Genomic DNA, 21731 nt, shown 5'->3' with positions numbered 1-21731 from the left:
ACAAAAAAAAAATTGTCTGGTTCTTTTAACTCAAGTAAGAAACAAAAATTTATCATGGGTATGAGACATGGCCATTACTGCAGCAATCTGTGGATCGGTAAGACCAGATATCCCAAAATGATTTGTGGGAAGACACCCCTTAATAAAAGCCAGATGAGCAAGAGAACAGCAGCAAGCCAGATGCCAAGGCCCTCTGGAACAACCAAAACCAAACCTGTGGCAAAGTTCCAGAGAAACCCCCAAAATGCCAAGCAGCACATCTGAGTTGCAAGAGTTTCTGCAGAGACCCCTGCACTAAAGCAATTTGCTCATGCTGCATGGGGATCCTAGCTGTAAGGAGGCTCCCAGGCTGCTTCACTAATGGCAGGCCTGGCAGCACCATGGGAAGCAGAGGCTGTTGGAAAACAGTTGCTCTACAGATGATCCAAATCTTGCTCAGGCACCTGCCAGCCTGAGATGTCAGTGGCACAGGGTCACAAGACTTGCACAGAAAGACACTTCTGCACAGGTTTTTCATTTCTGCAATATGGCTATTTTTATGTTTACTGCTTGACTTCCCATGTTTTGCATTTCAACATAGAACCATACTGTTGAACACTATTAGAAATAGCACTGTTATCCACTGTCTGTAGACATACTATCTCAACAGGACTGGGACTTCACAAGAGGATATTTCTACAGGCAGAGAAGAAATTAAGACTGACTGATTTTGGCCTGGATATCTACTTTGAGGGGCTCCAGAGACTGCCCTTAGGGTATGCTCATATACTGCCTTTGAAGGATAACAGCACATTATTCTGTTTCAATCAACCACCACTGATCCCATAGGCATGCCACAGTGCCTAAGCACACTCTTCATGGAAAGAAAAGCAATGCACAAATGAGCTGGGAGGAGGGAATGACAGTATGGAAAAAGTGATGTGCAAGGATCTTCTTAGGTCATTCGGTCCCATTCACATTGCAAAGATCTTTGTTGGCTCCCACAGATGGGAAGTTTGGGACTTCAGGTGAGGCCATAGAGCTCATTTGGTCTCAAGCTGATCTTCCAGTTTTGTCCATGAGCTGGGCACTTCCAGTTTCCTGAGGTAGCAGATAAAGAGGTCTTTGTTTCATACCTTACAGAAAAACAAAAGTGATGGACAAGGGGACTGGCAGACAGATGCATTGGAGTTTCTTCAGAAAGTCACAAACACACTTGATGTAAAACACGTTTCTGAAATACTCCACTGGGACAGACTGTGCCAGAGACCCCAAAAGCAAATCTCACCCTCTCAGAATCACCCTGAAGAACAATTACAGGATTACTGTGGAAAGTTACAAAGCAGTTAATCAGAGAGGCAAGACTTTACATAAATAAATGGTCAGGCACCTGGCTCTCCAGGGCCCTGAACTTTGTGCAGAATGGACACTTTGCTTGCTAACACCCTGCAGTGGGTCAAGGCAGAGGAACCACAGGCTCTGTGCTGTAGCAGTACACAGTACTGACAGCAGGGAAGAAGGTGCTCCTATAGCGAGGCATTCATAGAATTGAGGTGCAGAAAGTATTTATCAGAGGACAAATATATCCACTCTTTCTGTTGCTCTGCCAGTTTTTCTGACAAGCATTTTACCAGGACAGGGTCTACTTTGGAGTCAAACTTGTTGGCAAACCAGTGCCTGGAACTCAGAAGCCATCTTAGTTCTGCAGCCCCATAAATGCAGACACTGCGAAGGTGGGTACCAGTGCAGGGAGGATATAAATGGTCTTCGAGGTAATTCCATTTCACCAGACGAGTTTTGCTCTGTAGGTCTGTTATGTCCTGAGATGACCTTGGAACTTCTCCAGGGACACCAGGAATACGTACAAGAGTGGCCCAGAAATGTTCATCAGGAGAGTACGTATCCCTTGACCACTCAAAAAAATCTTTTGCAAGAGAGCTCTCAAGGGTGTATTTTATAAATGCTCGGCTTAAAACAAAATAGGCACTGCCTACAAATACCTCAATATTATGAGGTGGTGGATTCTTGGAAATGTTTGTCTTCACAGGCATCTGCATGTATTCATAAGGCACTTCCATAAGTTCATAGTGATAAGTAAATCGTTCTCTTTTGCTACTGCTCGGCTTTATAGTTTCTAGCATGTTTCTTCCATCCAGTTTCTTCAGTTCAGCAACCAACTCAAAATTTGACCTCAAAGGGAAATCTTGGCCACACAAATTAATAGCATACTTCCAGGGGACTGAAGAGTTCATCAAATCAGACAGACAATTCAAATCTGCTTGTAGTCGTGAAATATGTGCATAGCTTACTGTCTCTAATTTTGATGCAATGAAAATGTTAGGGAAACATTTAGCTAGATTGTTCATAGCAGATTTGAAACTTTTTGCTGCCTTTTGGTCGTAATGAATGCAGTAAATATTTTGATGACTGTACAGTGAATGTATAAGCCTTTCTACCATTACTGCATCTTTGTGAACCACCAAAGAATACGCGATTGGAAAACTCTCCTCCTCTGGAGAAACAGGTTTTAGGTGGTATTTCCTAAGTGAATGATACATGTGGCAATCACTGATCATTGCTACAACATCTTCATCAGCTAAATCAATTATCTCTTTTCTTCTTATTTCTAAACTCTTGCCAATTTCATGGGGATCTTGTTCATATATAGATGAACAATTAATTTCATATTGGAACTCATTTCTAAGGTAGGAATATCTGTTTCTAACAAAAGAAGAAGTGCTTAAGAAGTGCTCAACCAAATAAATGCCTTTGGAGGGAAAAATGTGTCTTTCAACATGGAGGAGCTTCAGCAGTGCAATCAGCCATCCCGTAACACACAGGATCAGGATCTTCCTTCGCATGGGACATGGGCAGGGACACTTAAGTCTCTTCATTCTGCAGAAAACAGAGACATGATGGTATTTTAAATCAGGATCAAAGCATCACGAACAGTTCTGGCTTCTAACAAAGATGCACACTGACAGAATCAGAATCACCAAGGCTGGAAAAGACCTTTAAGATCATCAAGTTCACCCTGTAACCTAACACCACCACATCAGCCAGACCATGGCACTAAGTGCCACATCCAGCCTTTCCTTGAATACATCCAGGGATGGTGCCTCCACCACTTCCCTGGGAAGTCCATTCCAATGTCTAATCACCCCCTCTGTGAGGAAGTACTTCCTAATATCCAACCTAAACCTCCCCTGGAGCAGCTTCAGGCCATGACCTTGTCACTACTGGCCTGGGAGAAGAGCCTGACCCCCACCTGACTCCAACCTCCCTTCAGGTGGTTGAAGAGAGCAATAAGGTCCCCACTGAGTCTCCTCCAGGCTAAACACTCGTCTGTCTACAGCACAAACACCACCTTAGCAGGACAGGGCACTGGAAATCTGCAATTTCTTAATCATCATGTTAATTCACAGATTTTACCACAATAATAGGCAAAGATTTCATTTCCCCGAATTAGCTGACTGAAAATAGTAAAACTACTTGGATTTCAGATGACTTCCAGCTAAATAAGAGTGTTGGAACAAGGCTCCCACTGTCTGTTTTCCAAAGCTTTTAAAAAAAATATTTATGAGTACAGCAACCTCTGCATTGGCAGAAACATAACTGTCCTCTACGTGAGTAGGAAGGATTGTTTATTTTCCTCAGTAACCGCCAGGGATTCAATGGGAGCAGCAAAAGGATCTCTTCTGAGTCTGAAAAGATTTCATTTTATTAAAAAAAAAACCAAAACAAAACAAAGAAACAAACCTGGAAACTTCAGAATTCAGTCAGAGCATCCTCATTGTCTCTAACACAGGGGCTGGCTCATAAAGATGAAAATGACCAAGAAGAAATTAATTTCCATCCTGTCCTCTCCCAGCAGTGCAAAGTATTCCCTATGTCCAGATTTCTTCTGGAAACTACTGCTGACCTGTCCTGAGGAAAGAGACTGGTGCAGACACAGCATTTCTATCTACTGTAAAGAGTATATAATGTAACCTTTTGAACGAAGGAGGAATAGCAGTGACAGTAGTGCATCTATCCTGTTCTCTGCTGTGTGACACAACCTTGGACTGTCAAAGGGTGTCTGGTGACATGCAAGGGTATGTGGAACCACAACACCCCTTGTTGTGTCTCAGCTCAGGATGGAGCCGCACGTCAGGCAAGTGTGAACAGTGCAGAAGGGATGAGAGGCTATCCCCCTCCCCCAGCTCCACTCTGGCTTGCCTCCCATGGTAAATTTCCAGCAGCTGCTCTGCACGTGCACTGACCATCAGGGCTCACCTTGGACCCTTAGAAGAAGACACCCCCCTCAAGTCCCATTCCAGAACTCTCCAGAATGGCAGCCTCAGACCCCAGAACCTTCCAGAACAACTGCACAGGTGCAAAGCTCAACTGCACGTTGCCCCCCCCCACGTGTGGTCACAGAATCACATAGAATCATAGAATCTTAGGGGCTGGAAGGGACCTCGAAAGATCATCTAGTCCAACCCCCCTGCCAGAGCAGGGTCACCCAGAGCACATCACACAGGAACGCATCCAGGTGGGTTTTGAATGTCTCCAGTGAGGGAGACTCCACAACCTCCCTGGGCAGCCTGTTCCAGTGCTCTGTCACTCTTACAGTAAAAAAATTTTTTCGGATATTCACCTTGAACCTCCTATGCTCCAATTTACACCCATTACCCCTTGTCCTATCACTGGTCATCACTGAGAAAAGCCTAACTCCATCCCCCTGACACTCACCCCTTACATATTTGTAAACATTGATGAGGTCACCCCTCAGTCTCCTTTTCTCCAAGCTAAAGAGACCCAGCTCCCTCAGCCTTTCCTCATAAGGGAGATGTTCCACTCCCCTAATCATCTTCGTAGCTCTGCGCTGGACTCTCTCGAGCAGTTCCCTGTCCTTTTTGAACTGAGGGGCCCAGAACTGGACACAATACTCCAGATGTGGCCTCACCAATGCAGAATAGAGGGGGAGGAGAACCTCTCTTGACCTACTAACCACACCCTTTCTAATGCACCCCAGGATGCCATTGGCCTTCTTGGCCACAAGGGCACATTGCTGGCTCATGGTCATCCTCCTGTCTACCAGGACCCCCAGGTCTCTTTCACCTACACTACTCTCCAGCAGTTCAGCCCCCAACCTGTACTGGGACATGGTGTTGTTCTTCCCCAAATGTAAAACTCTGCACTTCCCCTTGTTGAATTTCATCATGTTTCTCCCCGCCCAACTCTCCAACCTATCTAAGTCTCTCTGAATGGCAGCACAGCCTTCTGGTGTGTCAGCCACTCCTCCCAGCTTAGTGTCATCAGCAAACTTGCTGAGGGTACATTCTATACCCTCATCCAGGTCGTTGATGAAGATGTTGAACAACACCGGTCCCAGTACCGACCCCTGTGGGACTCCACTAGTCACACACCTCCAACCAGATTCTGCCCCATTGACTACAACTCTCTGACTCCTTCCTTTCAACCAGTTCCTAATCCACCTCACTTCCTGGTCACCAAACCCATACCTGATCAACTTTTCTACAAGGATGCTGTGGGAGACGGTGTCAAATGCTTTACTGAAATCAAGATAAACCACATCTACCGCTCTACCATCATCTATCCACCTAGTAATTTCCTCATAGAAGGCTATGAGGTTAGTCAAACATGATTTACCCTTGATAAAACCATGTTGACTGCTCTTGATGACCCCCATGTCCTTGATGTGCCTGGAGATAGTGCCAAGAACAAGTTGTTCCATCACCTTTCCAGGGATGGAGGTGAGGCTGACCGGTCTATAGTTACCCGGGTCCTCCTTCTTGCCCTTCTTGTAGACTGGAGTGACATTTGCTATCCTCCAGTCCTCAGGCACCTCACCTGTTGCCCATGACTTACTGAAGATGATGGAGAGTGGCCTAGCAATGACCTCCGCCAGCTCCCTCAGCACCCTTGGGTGCATTCCATCTGGACCCATTGATTTATGGATGTCCAGATTACTCAACTGATCCCTAACCCAATCCTCATCTACCATGTCAAACTCTTCCTCTATCTTGACTTCTTCTGGGGCTATATGAATCTGGGGCTCATAGGGAGACCCTGCAGGAGTGAAGACAGAGGCAAAGAAGGCATTCAGCACCTCTGCCTTCTTTATATCCTCTGTCACCAGGGCTCCCACCTCATTCCTCAATGGGCCAATATTGCCTCTAGTGCTAGTTTTGCTAGCTATGTATTTGAAAAAGCCCTTTCTATTATCCTTAACCTGACTTGCAAGGTTAAGTTCCAAGGAGGCCTTAGCTTTCCTAATTGCCTCCCTACATCCTCTGACAACAGTCCTATATTCCTCCCACGTGACCAGCCCCTCCTTCCATGATCTGTAGATTTTCCTTTTCCACTTAAGTTTGCCCAGTAGTTCCTTCTTTAACCATGCAGGTCTCCTAGCACCCTTACTAGATTTCCTAACCATTGGGACGCTCTGATCCTGTGCTTGCAAGAAGTGGTCCTTGAATGTTGACCAGCTATCTTGAGCTCCTTTATCTTCTAGCACCCTGTCCCATGGGATTTCCCTTAATAGATGATTGAGGAGACCAAAGTTTGCCCTGTGGAAGTCCAGGGTTCTGGTCCTGCTGGGTATTTTGTTCCTTCCACACAGGATCCTGAACTCCACCATCTCATGATCACTGCAGCCAAGGCTGCCATTGACCACCACTGCTTCAACAAGGCCCTCCTTGCTGGTTAGTACAAGATCCAGCAGCGCTCCTCTTCTAGTCAGCTTGTCCACCATTTGCATTAAGAAGTTATCATCAATGCACTGGAGGAACCTCCTAGACTGTGAAAGGCTGGCTGTGTGAGTCTTCCAGCAGATATCAGGGTAGTTGAAATCTCCCATGAGGACCAGGGACTGTAGTTGTGAGGCTGCTTTCAGTTGCCTGTAGAAAGCCTCATCAACCTCCTCACTTTGATCAGGAGGTCTGTAGTAGACCCCCACAACTGTGTCACCCGCACCTGCTTGCCCCTATACACATAGTGTTTAGAGGTGGAAGGGACCTTGAAGATCATCGAGTTCCAACTCCCCTGCACGGGCAGGGACACCTCCCCCTCGAGCAGGCTGCTCAGAGCCCCATCCAACCTGCCCTTGAAAGTCTGTTTAAAAGAGCTGAAAGTGGGACTAGGACCTGAGGCTGAAGGTTTGCAGACCAGGACAAGCCAAAAAGACCTTGCTGAAAAGAAAGGGTGGTGATGGATCTGGTCCTGTCTTCTCCTCTACCTTTCCATCTTTTCTTCCTTTCTTCAGCCATTTTTCCTAATTCGCTCCATCCACTAGCGCAGTTATTGTCTTCATGATTGCCTGCCATTAGCATCTAAGTAGTGAGATCTCAACAAAGCACTTTTTACGTGGATCCTCTAGGCCATTTGCCATGGCTTTTTTCACCACACACTGTCACCAAGATGGAACCCATGCACTTTTTGGGGTATAAGAAAAATTCACCTCCCTTGAAGCCCTCCGAGTGAGATCAGAGACATGAATGCAACTGCAGAAACACACATGGTTCCTTTTTATGCAGCTGGGTATTTAATAACCATCTTGTGTAGCAAATTAACAACTGAGTTATTACCATAAGAAAAGCTAAATACAGTGATTGTCTTTCCATATAGCTTCACTTTTCCAGCTGAGTGCAAGCAGCATTGTTGCTAACCCAAAATTAAAATTAGACCAGAGTCCACATTCAGGTCCAGCATTAAAATTATCTCTACTTTGCTTAAATTACGATCTACTTTATCTCTACATTGAACAGTTCCCCATATTTTCTTTTGAGAAGAAGCTGTTCCAGAACAGGTGTGCATGCAACACTTACTGCAAGACTAGCTTGAGCATTCCAGCCAATGTCAGGTCTTGCAAGCTGTAGCTTCCGCTAAAATGCAGCCTGTCTAGGCACAGCTGCTTCATCAATTCTTTCTCCCTGACTCTGCCTTTCTCTGTGCATATTTCTCCTTCAAGTTTGTCTTTTAGGGACAACAGAAAGGAGAAGGAAATGTCACCTCCCTGTTTCACCTGGAGGAGCCATGTATAGACTGGAGAAGGGAGCAGGATGAGTCAACATTTACCCATTCTGCAGAAATCAGAGCTTGGTAGCTCTTTGCAGGTTCTACAAAGAATCTAGGTAGCATCACAGAATTATAGAATATGCTAAGTTGGAAAGGACCCATCCAGATCATCAAGGCCAACTCCTGTCCCTCTGTAAGGCACCCCTAGAATCACACCATGTGCCTGAGAGCATCATCCAAACACTTCTTGAACTCAGGCAGGTTTGGTGCTGTGACCATTTCCCTGGGGAGCTTGTTCCAGGGCTTGACCACCCTCTGGGTGAAAAACCTTTTCCTGATATCTAACCTAAACCTCCCCTGATTCAGCTTCCTGACATTTCCCCAAGTCTTGCTATTGGTCACAGGAGGGAAGAGATCAGGACCTGCCCCATCTCTTCCCCTCATGAGGAAGCCTCAGAGTGCAATGAGGTCACCCCTCAGCCTCCTCTTCTCCAAGCAGAATAATCCAAGTGACCTCAGATGCTCCTTGTAAAACACCCTGTCCAGACCCTTCACCATCTTCATGGCTCTCCTTTGGACATTCTCCAATAGCTTGAAGTCCTTTTTATGTTGTGGTGCCCAAAACTGCACACAGGATGCAAGCTGAGGCCGCACCAGTGCAGAGCAGAGAGGAACAACCACCTCCCTCGACCAGCTGGTAACGTTCTGCTTGATGCACCCCAGGACATGGGTGGCCCTCCTGGCTGCCAGGGCACACTGCTGGCTCATCTTCAGCTTGCCATCAGCCAAGAACCCCAGGACCCTCTCCACTGTGCTGCTCTCCAGACACCCATTCCCTTGTCTGTACTTACCAGCAGGGTTGCCCCATCCCAGGTGCTGAATCTAAACTTCATGTGGTTGGTGACTGCTCATCTGTCTAACTTGTCGAGGCCTCTCTGTAGGGCCTGCCTGCCCTCGAGGGAGTCAACAGCTCCTCCCAATTTTGTTATCATCAGCAAACTAACTTAGAATTTCTTTGAGTCCTGTGTCCAAGCCATTGATGAAGATATTGAAGAGGACTGGGCCTAGGATGAAGCCCTGCAGGACCCCACCAGTGACCGGTCACCAGCCTGATGACTGGGTGGTAGCACCTCTGGGAAAATGTACTTAAGAAGGGGGAAAAGTCACTTCACAACAGCCGTCAAAAGAGAAAAATGAGATTATGTGAGAGAAACAGCCTTGCAGACACCAGGGTCAGTGAAGAAGAAGTGGGAGGTGCTCCAGGCACCAGAGATTCCCTTGCAGCCCCTGGTGAAGACCATGGTGAGGCAGGCTGACCCCTGGCAGCCCATGAAGGCTCAGAGTGGAGCAGATATCCACCTGCAGCCTGTGGAGGACTGCACACTGGACCAGGTGGGTGCCAAAAGGGAACTGTGACCCTATGGATAGCCTGGTCTGAAGCAAGCTCCTGGCAGAACCTTTGGCCCCATGGAGAGAGAAGCTGACAGTGGAGCAGGTTTGCTGTGACCCCTTGGGGGACCCACACTGGAGCAGGCTGTTTCTGAAGGACTGCTCCCTGTAGAAAGGGCCCACACTGGAGCAATTCATGAGGAACTGGAGTCTGCTTTGCTCTTTAGGCACATTTATCTCTAATCAGGGTGAAGACCAGAATTTCTTGAGGATCAGATTGAGACCACAGAATGAAATCCCTCAGGACAGATGGGCCACCACAAATCTGATCAGGTTTCCATTCAAGTGCAAAACTCCTATTTCCTACCAAATGCAGCACTTAAAGCCCCAGTCAGACATAGCAGTGTACTGTACACACAGTCCACTCCAGAGGAGTGGAGGGAACAAATGACACACAGTAGATAGGAATAGGCACCTAGAGCTACCTGAAGCACCTGCCTGGGGTAGCACTGACTAGATGCTACCTCTGTTTATCTTGCTTATGAGTATTTTTTTCTCTAGTTCTACCATACTACACTCAGGATCAATATTCCATCTTCTGCACAAAGATTTTATGCTGGGAAGAGAGCTTGGTATTGACATCTTGCCTTGTTTTGTAAAATCACAGGATCACATAATGTTAGGTGTTGGAAGGGACCTTCAAAGATCATCAAGTTCAACCTCCCTGCCAGAGCAGGACCAAAAACTAAGGCTGTTGACTCAGAAAGGCATTCAGACAGGTCTTGAAAGTCTCCAGAGAAGGAGACTCCACAACCTCTCTGGGCAGCCTGTTCCAGTGCTCTGTAACCCTCACAGTAAAGAAGTTCTTCCTCATGTTGAGGTGGAACTTGCTGTGCTCAAGTCTGAATCCATTGCTTCTCAGCCTCACAGGGCACAAGTGAAAAGAGCTTGTCCCTGCTTTCTTGATGCCCAGCCCTCATGTATTTATAGATATTCTTTAGATCCTCCCCTCAGTCTTCTCCCCTCTATACTGAAAAGCCCCAGGTCTCTCAGCCTTTCCTTGTAAGGCAGGTGATCCAGTCCCTTCATCATCCTTGTAGCCCTTTGTTGGACTATGTCAAGTAGATCCTGTCCCTCTTGAACTGGGTAGCCCAGAACTGGACACAGTACTCCAAGTGAGATCTCATGATGGCCGAGTAGAGAGGAAGGAGAACCTCCCTTGATCTCCTAGAGACACTACTCTTAATTCACCCCAGGATACCATTGGCCTTCTTGATCACAAGGACACGTTGTTGTCCCATGGAGAGCTTGTTGTCTACCAGGACTCCAAGGTCCTTCTCCATGGAGCTGCGCTCTAGTAGATCACTTCCTAGCCTGTACTGGTGCATTTTGTTGTTCCTTCCTGGGTGCAGGACTCTGCGCTTGCTCTTGTTGAACCTCATTTGGTTCATCTTTGCCCAGCTCTCCAACCTGTCCAAATCTCTAGGAATGTCTGCACAGCCTTCAGGTGCATCAGCCAATCCTCCCAGCTTCATGTCATCAGCAAACTTGCTGAGAAGACACTCTGTCCTGTCATCAAGGCCATTGATAAAGACGTCGAACAGGACCGGACCCAGCACTGATACCTGAGGGACCCCACTAGTTACAGGTCTCCAGCTGGACTCTGCACCATTGACCACCGCTCTTTGGGCTCTGTTTGCACTTTCCCTTCTACACGCAAAAGGACTCCTGCCGAAATTAATGTAGACTGATCTCATATTGTGACCAAGACATATAGCACAGCTGGTCTATGCATGCACATAGACAGCATCTAATCTGGTCTGGGTACTCACTGGCTGGAACACAAAGTACTGAATGATTCAGAGAAGATTAATAGGTCTTTTTATTTATCCTTCACCTCTGTAAAGCAAGGAATGTTCAGAGAAAACAGACATGCAACAAACACATGGGAAACACATTCACATTGTGTAACACAACACATGTTCTTACATAACACATGATTATAGCTTGTCATAAGGTACCTTAAAGACCATGAGCTCAGCAGGATTCAAGGAGGAATTAGGCAATCAAAGGGCTATTGAGAGTTTCCAGAGTTACGTCTGCCAATACAAAAACATAGATGCAAAGCTAAACTCCCTGGAACCACAACATCAAGCTATTACCAGCTGCCAAGAATTCTGACAGGAAAATTTTACTAATAAAAACATTTCTTGTCACCATCTCTCTGTTCTCAGAATCTGCTTTTGTCTACTGCTGGACCAGAAGAGGGATTGCCTGTTATATCCATGACGGCAACAGTTGTATCCCACACAGAAAGCAGCTGAGTTTTCCACTAGTGTATTTCACTGCCTTTTTGTGGGTATTTTTCTTCTTTGCAATAAGCTGTTTTGGGCAGCTTCATGCTTTCAAACACCTAGAACAATTTTCTTTCTGCAACTGTGCAGGCTGCACAATGACACAAAAAGAGGAACAAGGTGGTGGGAGAAGTTCAGATCAAGTCCTTCTGCTGACTGAACGCTGTGCTGTCCTTAATCAGCAGAATAAACCCTCCCGAGAAGAGTAGGCAAAGGCTAAGCCATGCAGCTCTCAAATTGAAACTTTTGATCCTTGCCTCCAAGGTGCTTTCCAGCCAGGCTTGGCTGTCTGTGTCTGCCTAAGGCAACGATGCTGGGCTTATAGAAAGACCAGAAAATACATGGCACTCTTCAAGCAGGCAGGGAAGCTCCTCTCCTTCCTGCATGCTTCAATGCAATGCGCACATCGTCTTTTGGGAGGCTGCAGGAGAATTCTACAGCTCTCCTGTGGCTTGCACAACACTCCTAACACCCTATAAAGCTCAAAACCAGAGGATAAGCTTTCTCCCCTGTGTACTGAAAGTGTTGAAAATTATGAACCGAGCTATGGACAGCGAAAGGCAGTGTTGGGAGCAAAGGCCAAGCTGAAAGCAACAGGCTAGAAAATACACGTAGGACATGCACTAGAGTTAGATCCTGGTTTCTATTGACTTGCAGATACTGGGGAGGAGAGAGACAACATAGAAATAAAAACAGTGGAAATAGCACGTATTTATATAGATATTCATATATATATTTTGGCCAACACAGCAAAAGTTTGGGGGAGCAAAGTATGATCTGATGTCAGGGGAATAAATGTAAAGACCTGTTACATCAATAGTCACTTCCAGCTGCTATCAGCCAGATGTGCAGAAGTTTATCCTCCTGACAAAAATTATTGTTAAACCACTGAATCTTATTCTTGCTATGTGTAAACATTAATTAACTGCCAGTGAAGCTGCAGAGTTCCCAGAAGAGTGCAAACTCCTACAGTGAGCACACAACAAACATAAAAAGCAGCATTTTCTACTGTACACCATCTATCGGGAACCTGTTTGGGTAAATCACTCAAGCTTGTACTGGAACACATGGAGGTAAAAGCAAAGTGTACTTTAAGCAAAGAGAAGCAAATTGAACTGGTGGCTGTTTCTCTTGGCTTTTACAATACAGATTACTGTAACAACACAGAAATATTGAATTTCTACTGAGAGACTGTAATTGCTTGAAATGTTAAATGCTTGCAAGGTGAAACCAAAGGAAAGGCTAATTAGAGGCAAATTAAGGCCTGCTTTTAGGATTCTTTCGGGAGGGGAAAAAAAAACACAATTGTAATTCTAGCTCTGCTGACTCACAACTCAGCACACCATCAGGCACAGTGGAAGTCCTACGCATGCCTAAAGGGCATGGCTAGTTTGGGTCTGCCCTGAGCAAAGACTGCAGCACAGAATCACAGAATCACCTTGGTTAGAAAAGACCTTCAAGATGATGGTGTCCAACCATTAACCTAACACTGACAAGTCCTTAACTAAACCCTAATCCTAAGTACTATGTCCATAGAACTCCTAAATACCTCCAAGGATGATGACTGCAGCCTGTCAGTCGTATATCATAGAATGTCAGGTTGGAAGGGACCTCAAGCATCATCTGGTCCAACCTTTCTAGGTGTTATTATAGTTTATATGAGGTGGCTTAGCACCCTGTCAAGCTGAGACTTAAAACTGTCCAATGTGGGGGAATCTACTGCTTCCCTTAGGAGACTATTCCAATGTTTAACTGTCCTCGTGGTGAAAAATGTACCTCTTATATCTAATCGGAATCTCCCCAGGAGCAACTTGTGCCCATTACCCTTTGTCTTTTCCATGTGACTCCTTGTAAATAGGGAATCTAGAGATATCTGACCAGATATCAGAAGGAACCAGCACTTGTAGCACCCTGCTCCTCCCCACACTGACCCCAGCACAGCCTGGGCTCTGTGACTCTGTTCTTGGGTACTAAGAGGGGAACAGTACAGGATTCAGCACCAGAACACAGCTGCCAGATGGCAACTTTCTCCTCTGCCTGCCCTTCCCCGGCTCATCCCTCCATGAGTCACCCTGACTCCCGTGAATAGGAATAGGGGTGAGTTTGCATGGCCAGGCACTAGAGGGGGGCCAGAGCCCTGGGTCTTCACCAAGGATAGGACTTGTGTCTAGATCCTCACTGAATTATATAGCCTTTTCACAAACCATGGCTCCCAGGGAATTCCTCCTCTCCTCTCTCCGCACCACTTTTGCTAAACCTCCCAGATTTTACCCTCTCCGTGTTGGCCAAGAACAAATATCCACATGTGTATCAGCCTCATTAACAGATCCACTACCAGTTTATTACATCCAAGTTGAGTCCACAGCAACTAATCTTAAGATTTCCATTGGAGAAATAAGTTTTCCCTTGTGAGAAATTCTCATAATGCAAGACACAATAACATTTTGTAATTTTATTACAAAATCTTGGAAGTGACTCTCCATCCACACACACTGCTCAGCATTCAAGCTTGAAACAAAAATGGGCAAAGCCATTGGGAGGAGGAGGAAATCCTCTCCCAGAGGCTCAGGCTTCAGGTAGGAGCACAGCACAGTGGCTGGGGAGTGGTCCAGGTAAAACCTTCAACTCACAAACCACAGGCATTAATTACAACTCTTCTCATTGACAGCAAGGCTCCAGCATGCCTTCTCTGACACTGAAAACAATCTCTAAGAAGGGTTAACTAGTTGTCTGGTGTGCTTCTAACATCAGATACAACCTGGTCAGGAAACCCCAAACATCCTGCTCTGTAAGCCAACCGGGTGCTTTTCACTGGCACTCCAGAAAAACAAAAGAATTGCCTCAACTCAATATATTTATGCACCCAAAAATACTCAAAAAGGATTTCTTCATTTAATCAACTGAAAGACGTTTTGAAAGAAATCAGATTTTGAATGGGAACAAAATACCAGAGGTGGCAACCATCCATGGTTTGGATTCTTTTGCAGTTTAGTTTTTTTTGTTTTGTCAAAATTAAGCTGGATTAGAACAACATTTGCTTCTTCATGTGAATTTTTCATAATAAAAAATATGTTGTCTCAGCCTCTCCTGTAAGAATTTTTAAGAAGCAGCAGTGGCAATCCTGGCTTCCACAGCAGAGCCTAAGTGTGATGATCTGCTGGCCTAAAAAGCTCTTCTGCAGTTTCACCTAAATACTGTGTAATTTTTGTTGCATTCTGATCTAAACATACTCATTAACGGTATTGTGCAGTATCACACAGGCAGCAAGATGCTTGTAGGTGAAGCTTCTAACTCTCCTCTGTTATTTAATCTGTATTATTTACAGTTCCACAACATGGAACATGTAAGATGCCGCAGGAACACCACCAAGCAGTGTAAACTAGATTTAAATTAGCTTTGAGTGTGCCTCCCTGAATTTTCGCTGTATTAACCACATCACTGCAAAACTAGACCTTTTAAACTGTTGCATCTTCTCAGTGCTATGCAGACTAATAAATCACCGTGGTTCAGCTGGTGAACCGCGTATCTGGGGTAGCACTGGACACCTTCTACCATCCCAACATCTCTTCCCTGGAGGGAAGCAGACAAGACACACAAATTGGAGTGGGAAGAAGTCATGCCCACCTGTCTGTAAGCTCATGGCCCTGGAAAGAAAAACAGCAGCTACCGATGCTATATGTAGGAGTAACAGAATAGTCAGATATTACCTGTCTGAGCCTGTACATTATAGGAGATGAGGTGGTCCAAATTTCTGTTCTGAAGAGCCTCCTGTGAGCACACAAATTGATTTATTCAAAATATTTTTATTTTTATTTTTTTTTTTTACAAGGTGTACAGCTCTTTCTTCAGAGTAAAATCAAGTTTAAAGCACCACTCATACTAAGAAACCAAATAACCACCCCATCATACATTATTTCATAGAACGGTTTGGATCGGAAGGGACCTTTAAGGGTCATCTAGTCCAACCTCCAGGACACTTCCACTGAACTGGATGAGGTTACCCTGCAATATATAGGAATATATTATGCCAGGGAGCAGAACTCAATCTGATTAAATTACCCAGAGTGCTTCTGGCTTTGGCCTTGAAGAGAACATGCTCTGTATCCTGGTCACTATACCATGCATGTGAGACCCACCTTGCCCAGTGTTTCTCAAATTAAGCACCTGAGGCCCCTCCACAGCTGATGAAAAGTTACCAGGCACTGCAAAGGACAACCATTTCATCCCAGAGCATGGCTGGATCAAGTATCCCCAGGAAAGTTACTGCCCAACAAACAGGAGCCATGACCAAAGCCCAGCTCTTGTGCTAGTGCCGCAAGCTCTGCCAGCTCCATTTGCAATGGCACAGCCTTTGTGCACCTCCCATATGAAGCGTTCTGGGGACCAGCACCATGGCACCAGACCCACATGCTCTGCCAGCAACTCCTCTGCCCCAGAGTGGTGCTCTGGAACAACAAAGGAAACCAGCCTGGGAGCTGCTCCAGTTGGCACAAGCCTGAGTCAGCCCAGAGAACCAGACTCTCACCTCCAACAGCCCATATCCACCAGGGCTAAGGCAGCTCCAGTCCTCTTTGAGGCTGCCCCTCCATAAAGGGTTAAGGAGGGATTTGAGCAACCCAGAGAAACACTCAGGTTCTCTTCAGCAGTGCAGAGAAACTGGCAGGCTTTGGGCTCCTGCTGCCTCCCTGAAGGTGTGTTTCCACTTTACTAAGACCCTAATGTTTTACACATGGAGAGCCCTGGCTCCTGAGAGAGCCCAAGGTATGACTGCTGCCCACACTATTATTTTTGCTGTTTCCATAAAACCTGTGCACCCAGAGTAAGATTAACTCCCAGTCTGTGCAATTTAGCTTTGCCAATATTATTCTTGCACAGGAAGAGGCTGCAACTCAGATAAACAAACTTCATCCTGAGCAGGAACGAATGACCAGCTCTACTGTTTCTCTTGCTCTGCATGGGAAGGCTCTCCTGCAGCCCAGAGTCAACCACTTCTTGCAACCCTATAATGGCAGTATAATTCAGAAAACATGAAAACTGACTTGCAGGGAAAGAAGATAGACAGTCCCCCTGGCATTGAAAAAGCAGCCCCAGCCCCTGTAGAAGCCTCTATTACTTTTTTTGCAAACAACTCATCTATAGCTATAGGAAACAAACACCTTGGGAACAAAGCAGTTTCCAAAAAGTTGTTTCTTTAAAGTAACAGCTGCATTATTCAACGTAATTTTTATTTCAGTCAAAAATCAAAAACCTGTGGGTATTCACATTTTAACATACACTCTTTTATCCTTCTCCCCATCTAGGAAAAAAATCCTGTGGGGTAATCTCAACCATGAAAAAGAGTAAGGGTTCAGACAAGCTACTTTTGATACAGACCATTTGTAACTAAAATGTACCCAATTACAATTTTTCTTTAACCCATTCAAAAAAAGCAAATGTGTAATTGGCGTCATAAAAATCTGTTGTTCTGCCTCCCATGCAGAAGCCCTTCTGCCCATACCCAGCACGAATCAGGCTTCTTGCCTATCACTTAAGTTTAAAAAAAAATTAAAAGGGAACAGGCGCTAAGAAGGAGCAGCAGAACTGAGGTGGGAAATGATAGAGAAGAACAGAGAGAGGGATCAGTGAGGGTAAGTGCTTTCATGTATGTAGCATTAACAACAAGAAAATCAAACTGAGCAGCAAAACAGGTGCTTTCTCGGACTTGCCACTCCCCCCACTTCTCAAAGACTTATGAGGCAAAACCCAGTGTCTTCACCCTTCCTTGGAAACTAGGTCACAGTGTATTTCAAGCAACCAACACCATTACCATATAATAGCAGGAACTACAGGAACAATTCCCTCTCCCCCAGGCAAAACCACTCTGAGAACGTTTTCCCTGATAAAATATCTCTGTTTGCTTAATACACACCTGTGCACACAGCAATGCAAACTTGGTTGAGCTGTTTGCATGACGAACTCTGCAGTTAGCTCCTTCTAGTTCTCCCTCTTCTCTATACAAATTAAGTCATTTTTGGGGCTCTTGGAAGCTAGAGGGACAATATTTCTGGGAGGCTGGAGAGGGAGAAAAGTAATTATGTGCAAAGAGATTTTTTTTATTTATTTATTTTTAGTAAACTGTCTGAATTAAGCTTTTAACTCTACTTGATTATTAAATGCTGCTAGCTGGGAAAGTTAATTTATTCATGTGCTAGTGTTTACTGCTGCTAGCTAGTAATTTCCATTGCAATATTATCTATTAGTGGGATAACGGAGCTTCTGTAGGAGTACTTTTTATTGGCATTAAATCTAGATCCATTGATTCTACCAAGTATGTCTGATTTCCCCCCCGCAACTTCCCTGCACTGACGCCTCAGCCTACACCCCTGTAACAAAGTGTAATACTTAGATTTCCTTTAATGATGGCCAACTAAAGAGCTAAGTATCTTATAGACCTCTAATTCCAAGATGTGGAAAAAATATGCCTTTATTTTAGACCCAGGCTTAATTAAATAATAAGCCGGGCAATTTTAAGACTTGGAAGACTTAAAACAACACAGTGCTCCAAGGAAAAACAACAACAAAACAACAAAAATCTGCAGTTTATCACAGCTGTTTTGTGCTTCTGGAAGAGAAAAGACGGCTTCTCACCAGATGCACAGGTCAGCAAAGATTTGGCAGTTATGGGTATCACATATGACTCCGTTCCACTGCTAAACATGGGGACTGTTCACTGCATGGGATACAGTAACTTTTGGAGGAAGCTGTTCTGGTGGAGGCTTGAAAAGAATAATGTCTTGGCAAATCCCTTCACAAATCCCTGAGTACATCTAAGAGTCTTCCATCCTGCCCATCAGAGGATCTGCAGCCCTGTTAAAGCAAGGAAGTGCTTAGAAAGCCTAGGGACAGTTGGAAATAGAAATTCTCAGGCTTGATTGCTTGTACTTAAATCCTCTGACTTTAAGTGCAGGGAGTATCCATGTTTGCCAAGGACTTACTGCACACAAAGGAGTCAGGACATATTTTTTTAAAAAAATAAGTAGTTAATTATTTTTTTAAAAAAACAACAAACAACAAGAAACTAACCAAAACAAACAAAAAAACCCCACCAAACACCACCAACAAACACAAAGCCCAGTAAACAGAGTTTACTACTAATCTAGAGTTTAAGACGTTTGCTCTGACTCATGACTGTTTAAAATAATACAACTACTGCTACAGTGGACAGAGGGTTAACCTTTCCCCCATACCACCATATAACACAAAAATCAGGCCCAAAGGGCCAGAACTCGTGTATATTGGCAAGAGGAAGCACCATAAAAGAGGGCAGAAAACAGCAAGGCAGGAGAAACTGCACCACACTGCAGAAAAGCTCCCACTAACAGCTCAAAATATTTCTCCATTTCCTCCACCCCTTCAGGATGCTGCTTGCAGACTCTCTCCCCTGTGAGCCCTCCCTATAAATCACCCCTTTTGAGTCAATCCCCCCCACGCCAAAGCTTTCACCGCCCAAGTCGCAGCTTGTTGCATCAGCAAGATCATTTCTGGGAGAGCTGCAGACCTACCTCCTGGACTTTGCAGTGGTCTCTTCCCCTTGTGGAGCTCTTTAGGATGCTCTGTGCCAGAAGATCAACATGGCCACAGCCGGCTCAGTGGCTGAACAGAGTCCCAGTGTCTGCTCCATCCGGCTCTTGCCTGCAGTCTCCAGCTTCACTGGTGTTTCAAGCGCGTATGAAGTCGGACGTACAGAAGCAGCAGGGACGACATTATTGCTTGCACACATTATGAAAGAAAAAGTGCAAGATGTTAGCTGAAAAAGGCTTTGTGTGATAAAGTGTGGAAGCCATTACCTGTATAATAAGGTGTTTTTTTTTTGGTCTACTTTCATAGCATTTATAACAGCAAAGAAGATGGGGGGAAACCGTAGAAGATGGGGAAACACTGTAAAAAGAACATAAAGCATCAAAGCAACCTGATCTCCTTCTATGTGATGGTGAAGAGGGAGAAGCAGGAAAGCACCCAGATTTGACACGTATATCTTTGTCAAAAGCCTCATCAAGTTCAAGACTCGCATGATAATTCAGGTACTGAGATTTCAGGCCTCACAGGCTTTGCTTCTGCCACAAATGAAACAGATTCACCACCGAGCCAAGGCCAAAATGTGGGCCACTGGTATGACCCCCACAATCCTGGTGATACTTTCTGAGGCTGTTCAGACATTATAACCTGCATAGCAAGCTGACCTATGTATAAGTACCTCATACGATATACAATGTCTCTTTACAGCAAGAAATAAATTTTTGTGATATTATACCTAAGTTTTTTGTGTGTAATGGTTACAAAGAAATTCAAGAAACCAAACATTGTACTAATATACCACAGACAAACACCACAGTATTTACCCTCGAGGAAAGCACATCAGCAGTGCTCCTAAGACATATGTAGTATTGCCCTTCCTCATCAGCCTTCCAGCCCACAGGGGTGTATAAACCACACATCCTTGTACTATGGAGCTTATGGTTTGACTCCATTCTCCAGTGCAGCACGAGCAGCCCGAACCTCATCATGTCCAAAGAGAGGTCTGGGTGCTGCAAATTCACAGGATCCTGCAGTCCTGCCTTACTTTGATAAGCCCACCACAGCACAGCATTCATAAAGTGGAAACAGTTTCCAAATTCCCCACTTAGTATTTGGCCCTCCCTGTATCCATAATACACAATGTGCCATGACAGTAGCTGGTTCAGCTTCATCCTTTTTCATTGTGACGGGGGAAGGTGGGGAGGTGTATGCAGTGGCCAATGGCATCAAGTGTTATCAATTGATAAAAAAATTAATAACACAGAACTACTCCCAGAACTACACAGAATCTCCCAGGAGATTCTGGGAATTTCCTGTGAGACAAAAGCTCCCAGTGCTTGCAGAACTGGAAAAGCTCTGCAGACTGCTGTGCATCTTTTGCATAAGGGTCTTGGCTTATCCTTGCTGAAAAGAATGCAGAAAGATCTCCCCATCAAACAACCATGCACCACAAAAACACACACAGGCCACAAGAACTCTGCAATGTTAATCCAAAAGGAAAAGGTTGTTCATTAGCATCAGGAAATCCCACCCAGGCTAGTGGCCACATCGTGGTTGGACAATACAACAGAGCAGGAGGATGTAGGAGTCTCCAAGGGGCTGGTATGCACCCTGTCACCTGCTTAATGACACAAATCTGGGCATGAGGCAATTAGAGAATTCCTCTTTCTTCACAGTTGTCCCTCTTGCACTCAATGCAGAGGGACCTGCATGTCACACTTGGTCAGGTTGCAAACCCTGCTGAAGCCTTCTTCACTTTTAAGTTTTTCAGTGAGAAGCCTGATGCAGCTTGATTTGTTGACAGAGTTATGCAAAAATGTTCTCCCTTGGTGGATTCAGCACCCCGACATTTATATTGGAGACATTAGCTTTTTGACTCCTCTGCAGTGTCACTTATTTTATCAATATTTTCTGGGATACCTCAATAGCTGGAGTCACCATGTGACTCCTGATGCTTTTCTGTAGCTGTAACAGTTACGCAAGTACCATAAACTCCTGCTAGTGTCCTCTTGAGCATCATCTGTTAGGAAAACCAAATCTGCTTCATCAGCACACATCAGGACCACTCATAGTCCTTACCCATGTGCGGCTTGAAGTTGCTTTGTTCTGTAGGTACACAATAATCACCCAGGCTAACAGCTGAGTGGGTACATCAACACCTTTCTGGCACTCCCTTCCTGACTCTGACCAGCAGTTAATACATTTCCAAAATCCCTGCATCACTGTTTCCTGAAGTCTTACTGCTAAAGTCTGCAAATGCTGTTTTCCTACTATTAGCAGACATGAAGCTTCTTGAAATCATACTTTATATTGTGGGCATCTGCTGATGCCCTCAGCAGTATTTGGCTCGGCTAAAGCTGCCAGGTTGACAAGGTCCACACCATCAACAATCTCGGGACTTACCTGGTAGTTCTCAACCAACATTTTAACACT

General features: G+C 45.1%; 1 protein-coding gene across 1 annotated transcript; it reads right to left on the bottom strand.

The window, feature by feature from the left end:
• Positions 1-1505: 1505 nt before the first annotated feature.
• Positions 1506-2873, bottom strand: GCNT4 (glucosaminyl (N-acetyl) transferase 4, core 2). The gene has a single exon (XM_010005550.1). The coding sequence runs from the start codon at positions 2871-2873 to the stop codon at positions 1506-1508; it is 1368 nt and encodes a 455-aa protein (XP_010003852.1).
• Positions 2874-21731: the final 18858 nt, after the last annotated feature.

The sequence above is a fragment of the Chaetura pelagica genome, unplaced genomic scaffold (assembly GCF_000747805.2).
Source record: "Chaetura pelagica isolate M959 unplaced genomic scaffold, ChaPel_1.0 scaffold169, whole genome shotgun sequence".
NCBI lineage: Eukaryota > Metazoa > Chordata > Aves > Apodiformes > Apodidae > Chaetura > Chaetura pelagica.
Note: the sequence above shows the minus strand (reverse complement) of the source record. Positions and strands in the feature narration are given on the sequence as shown.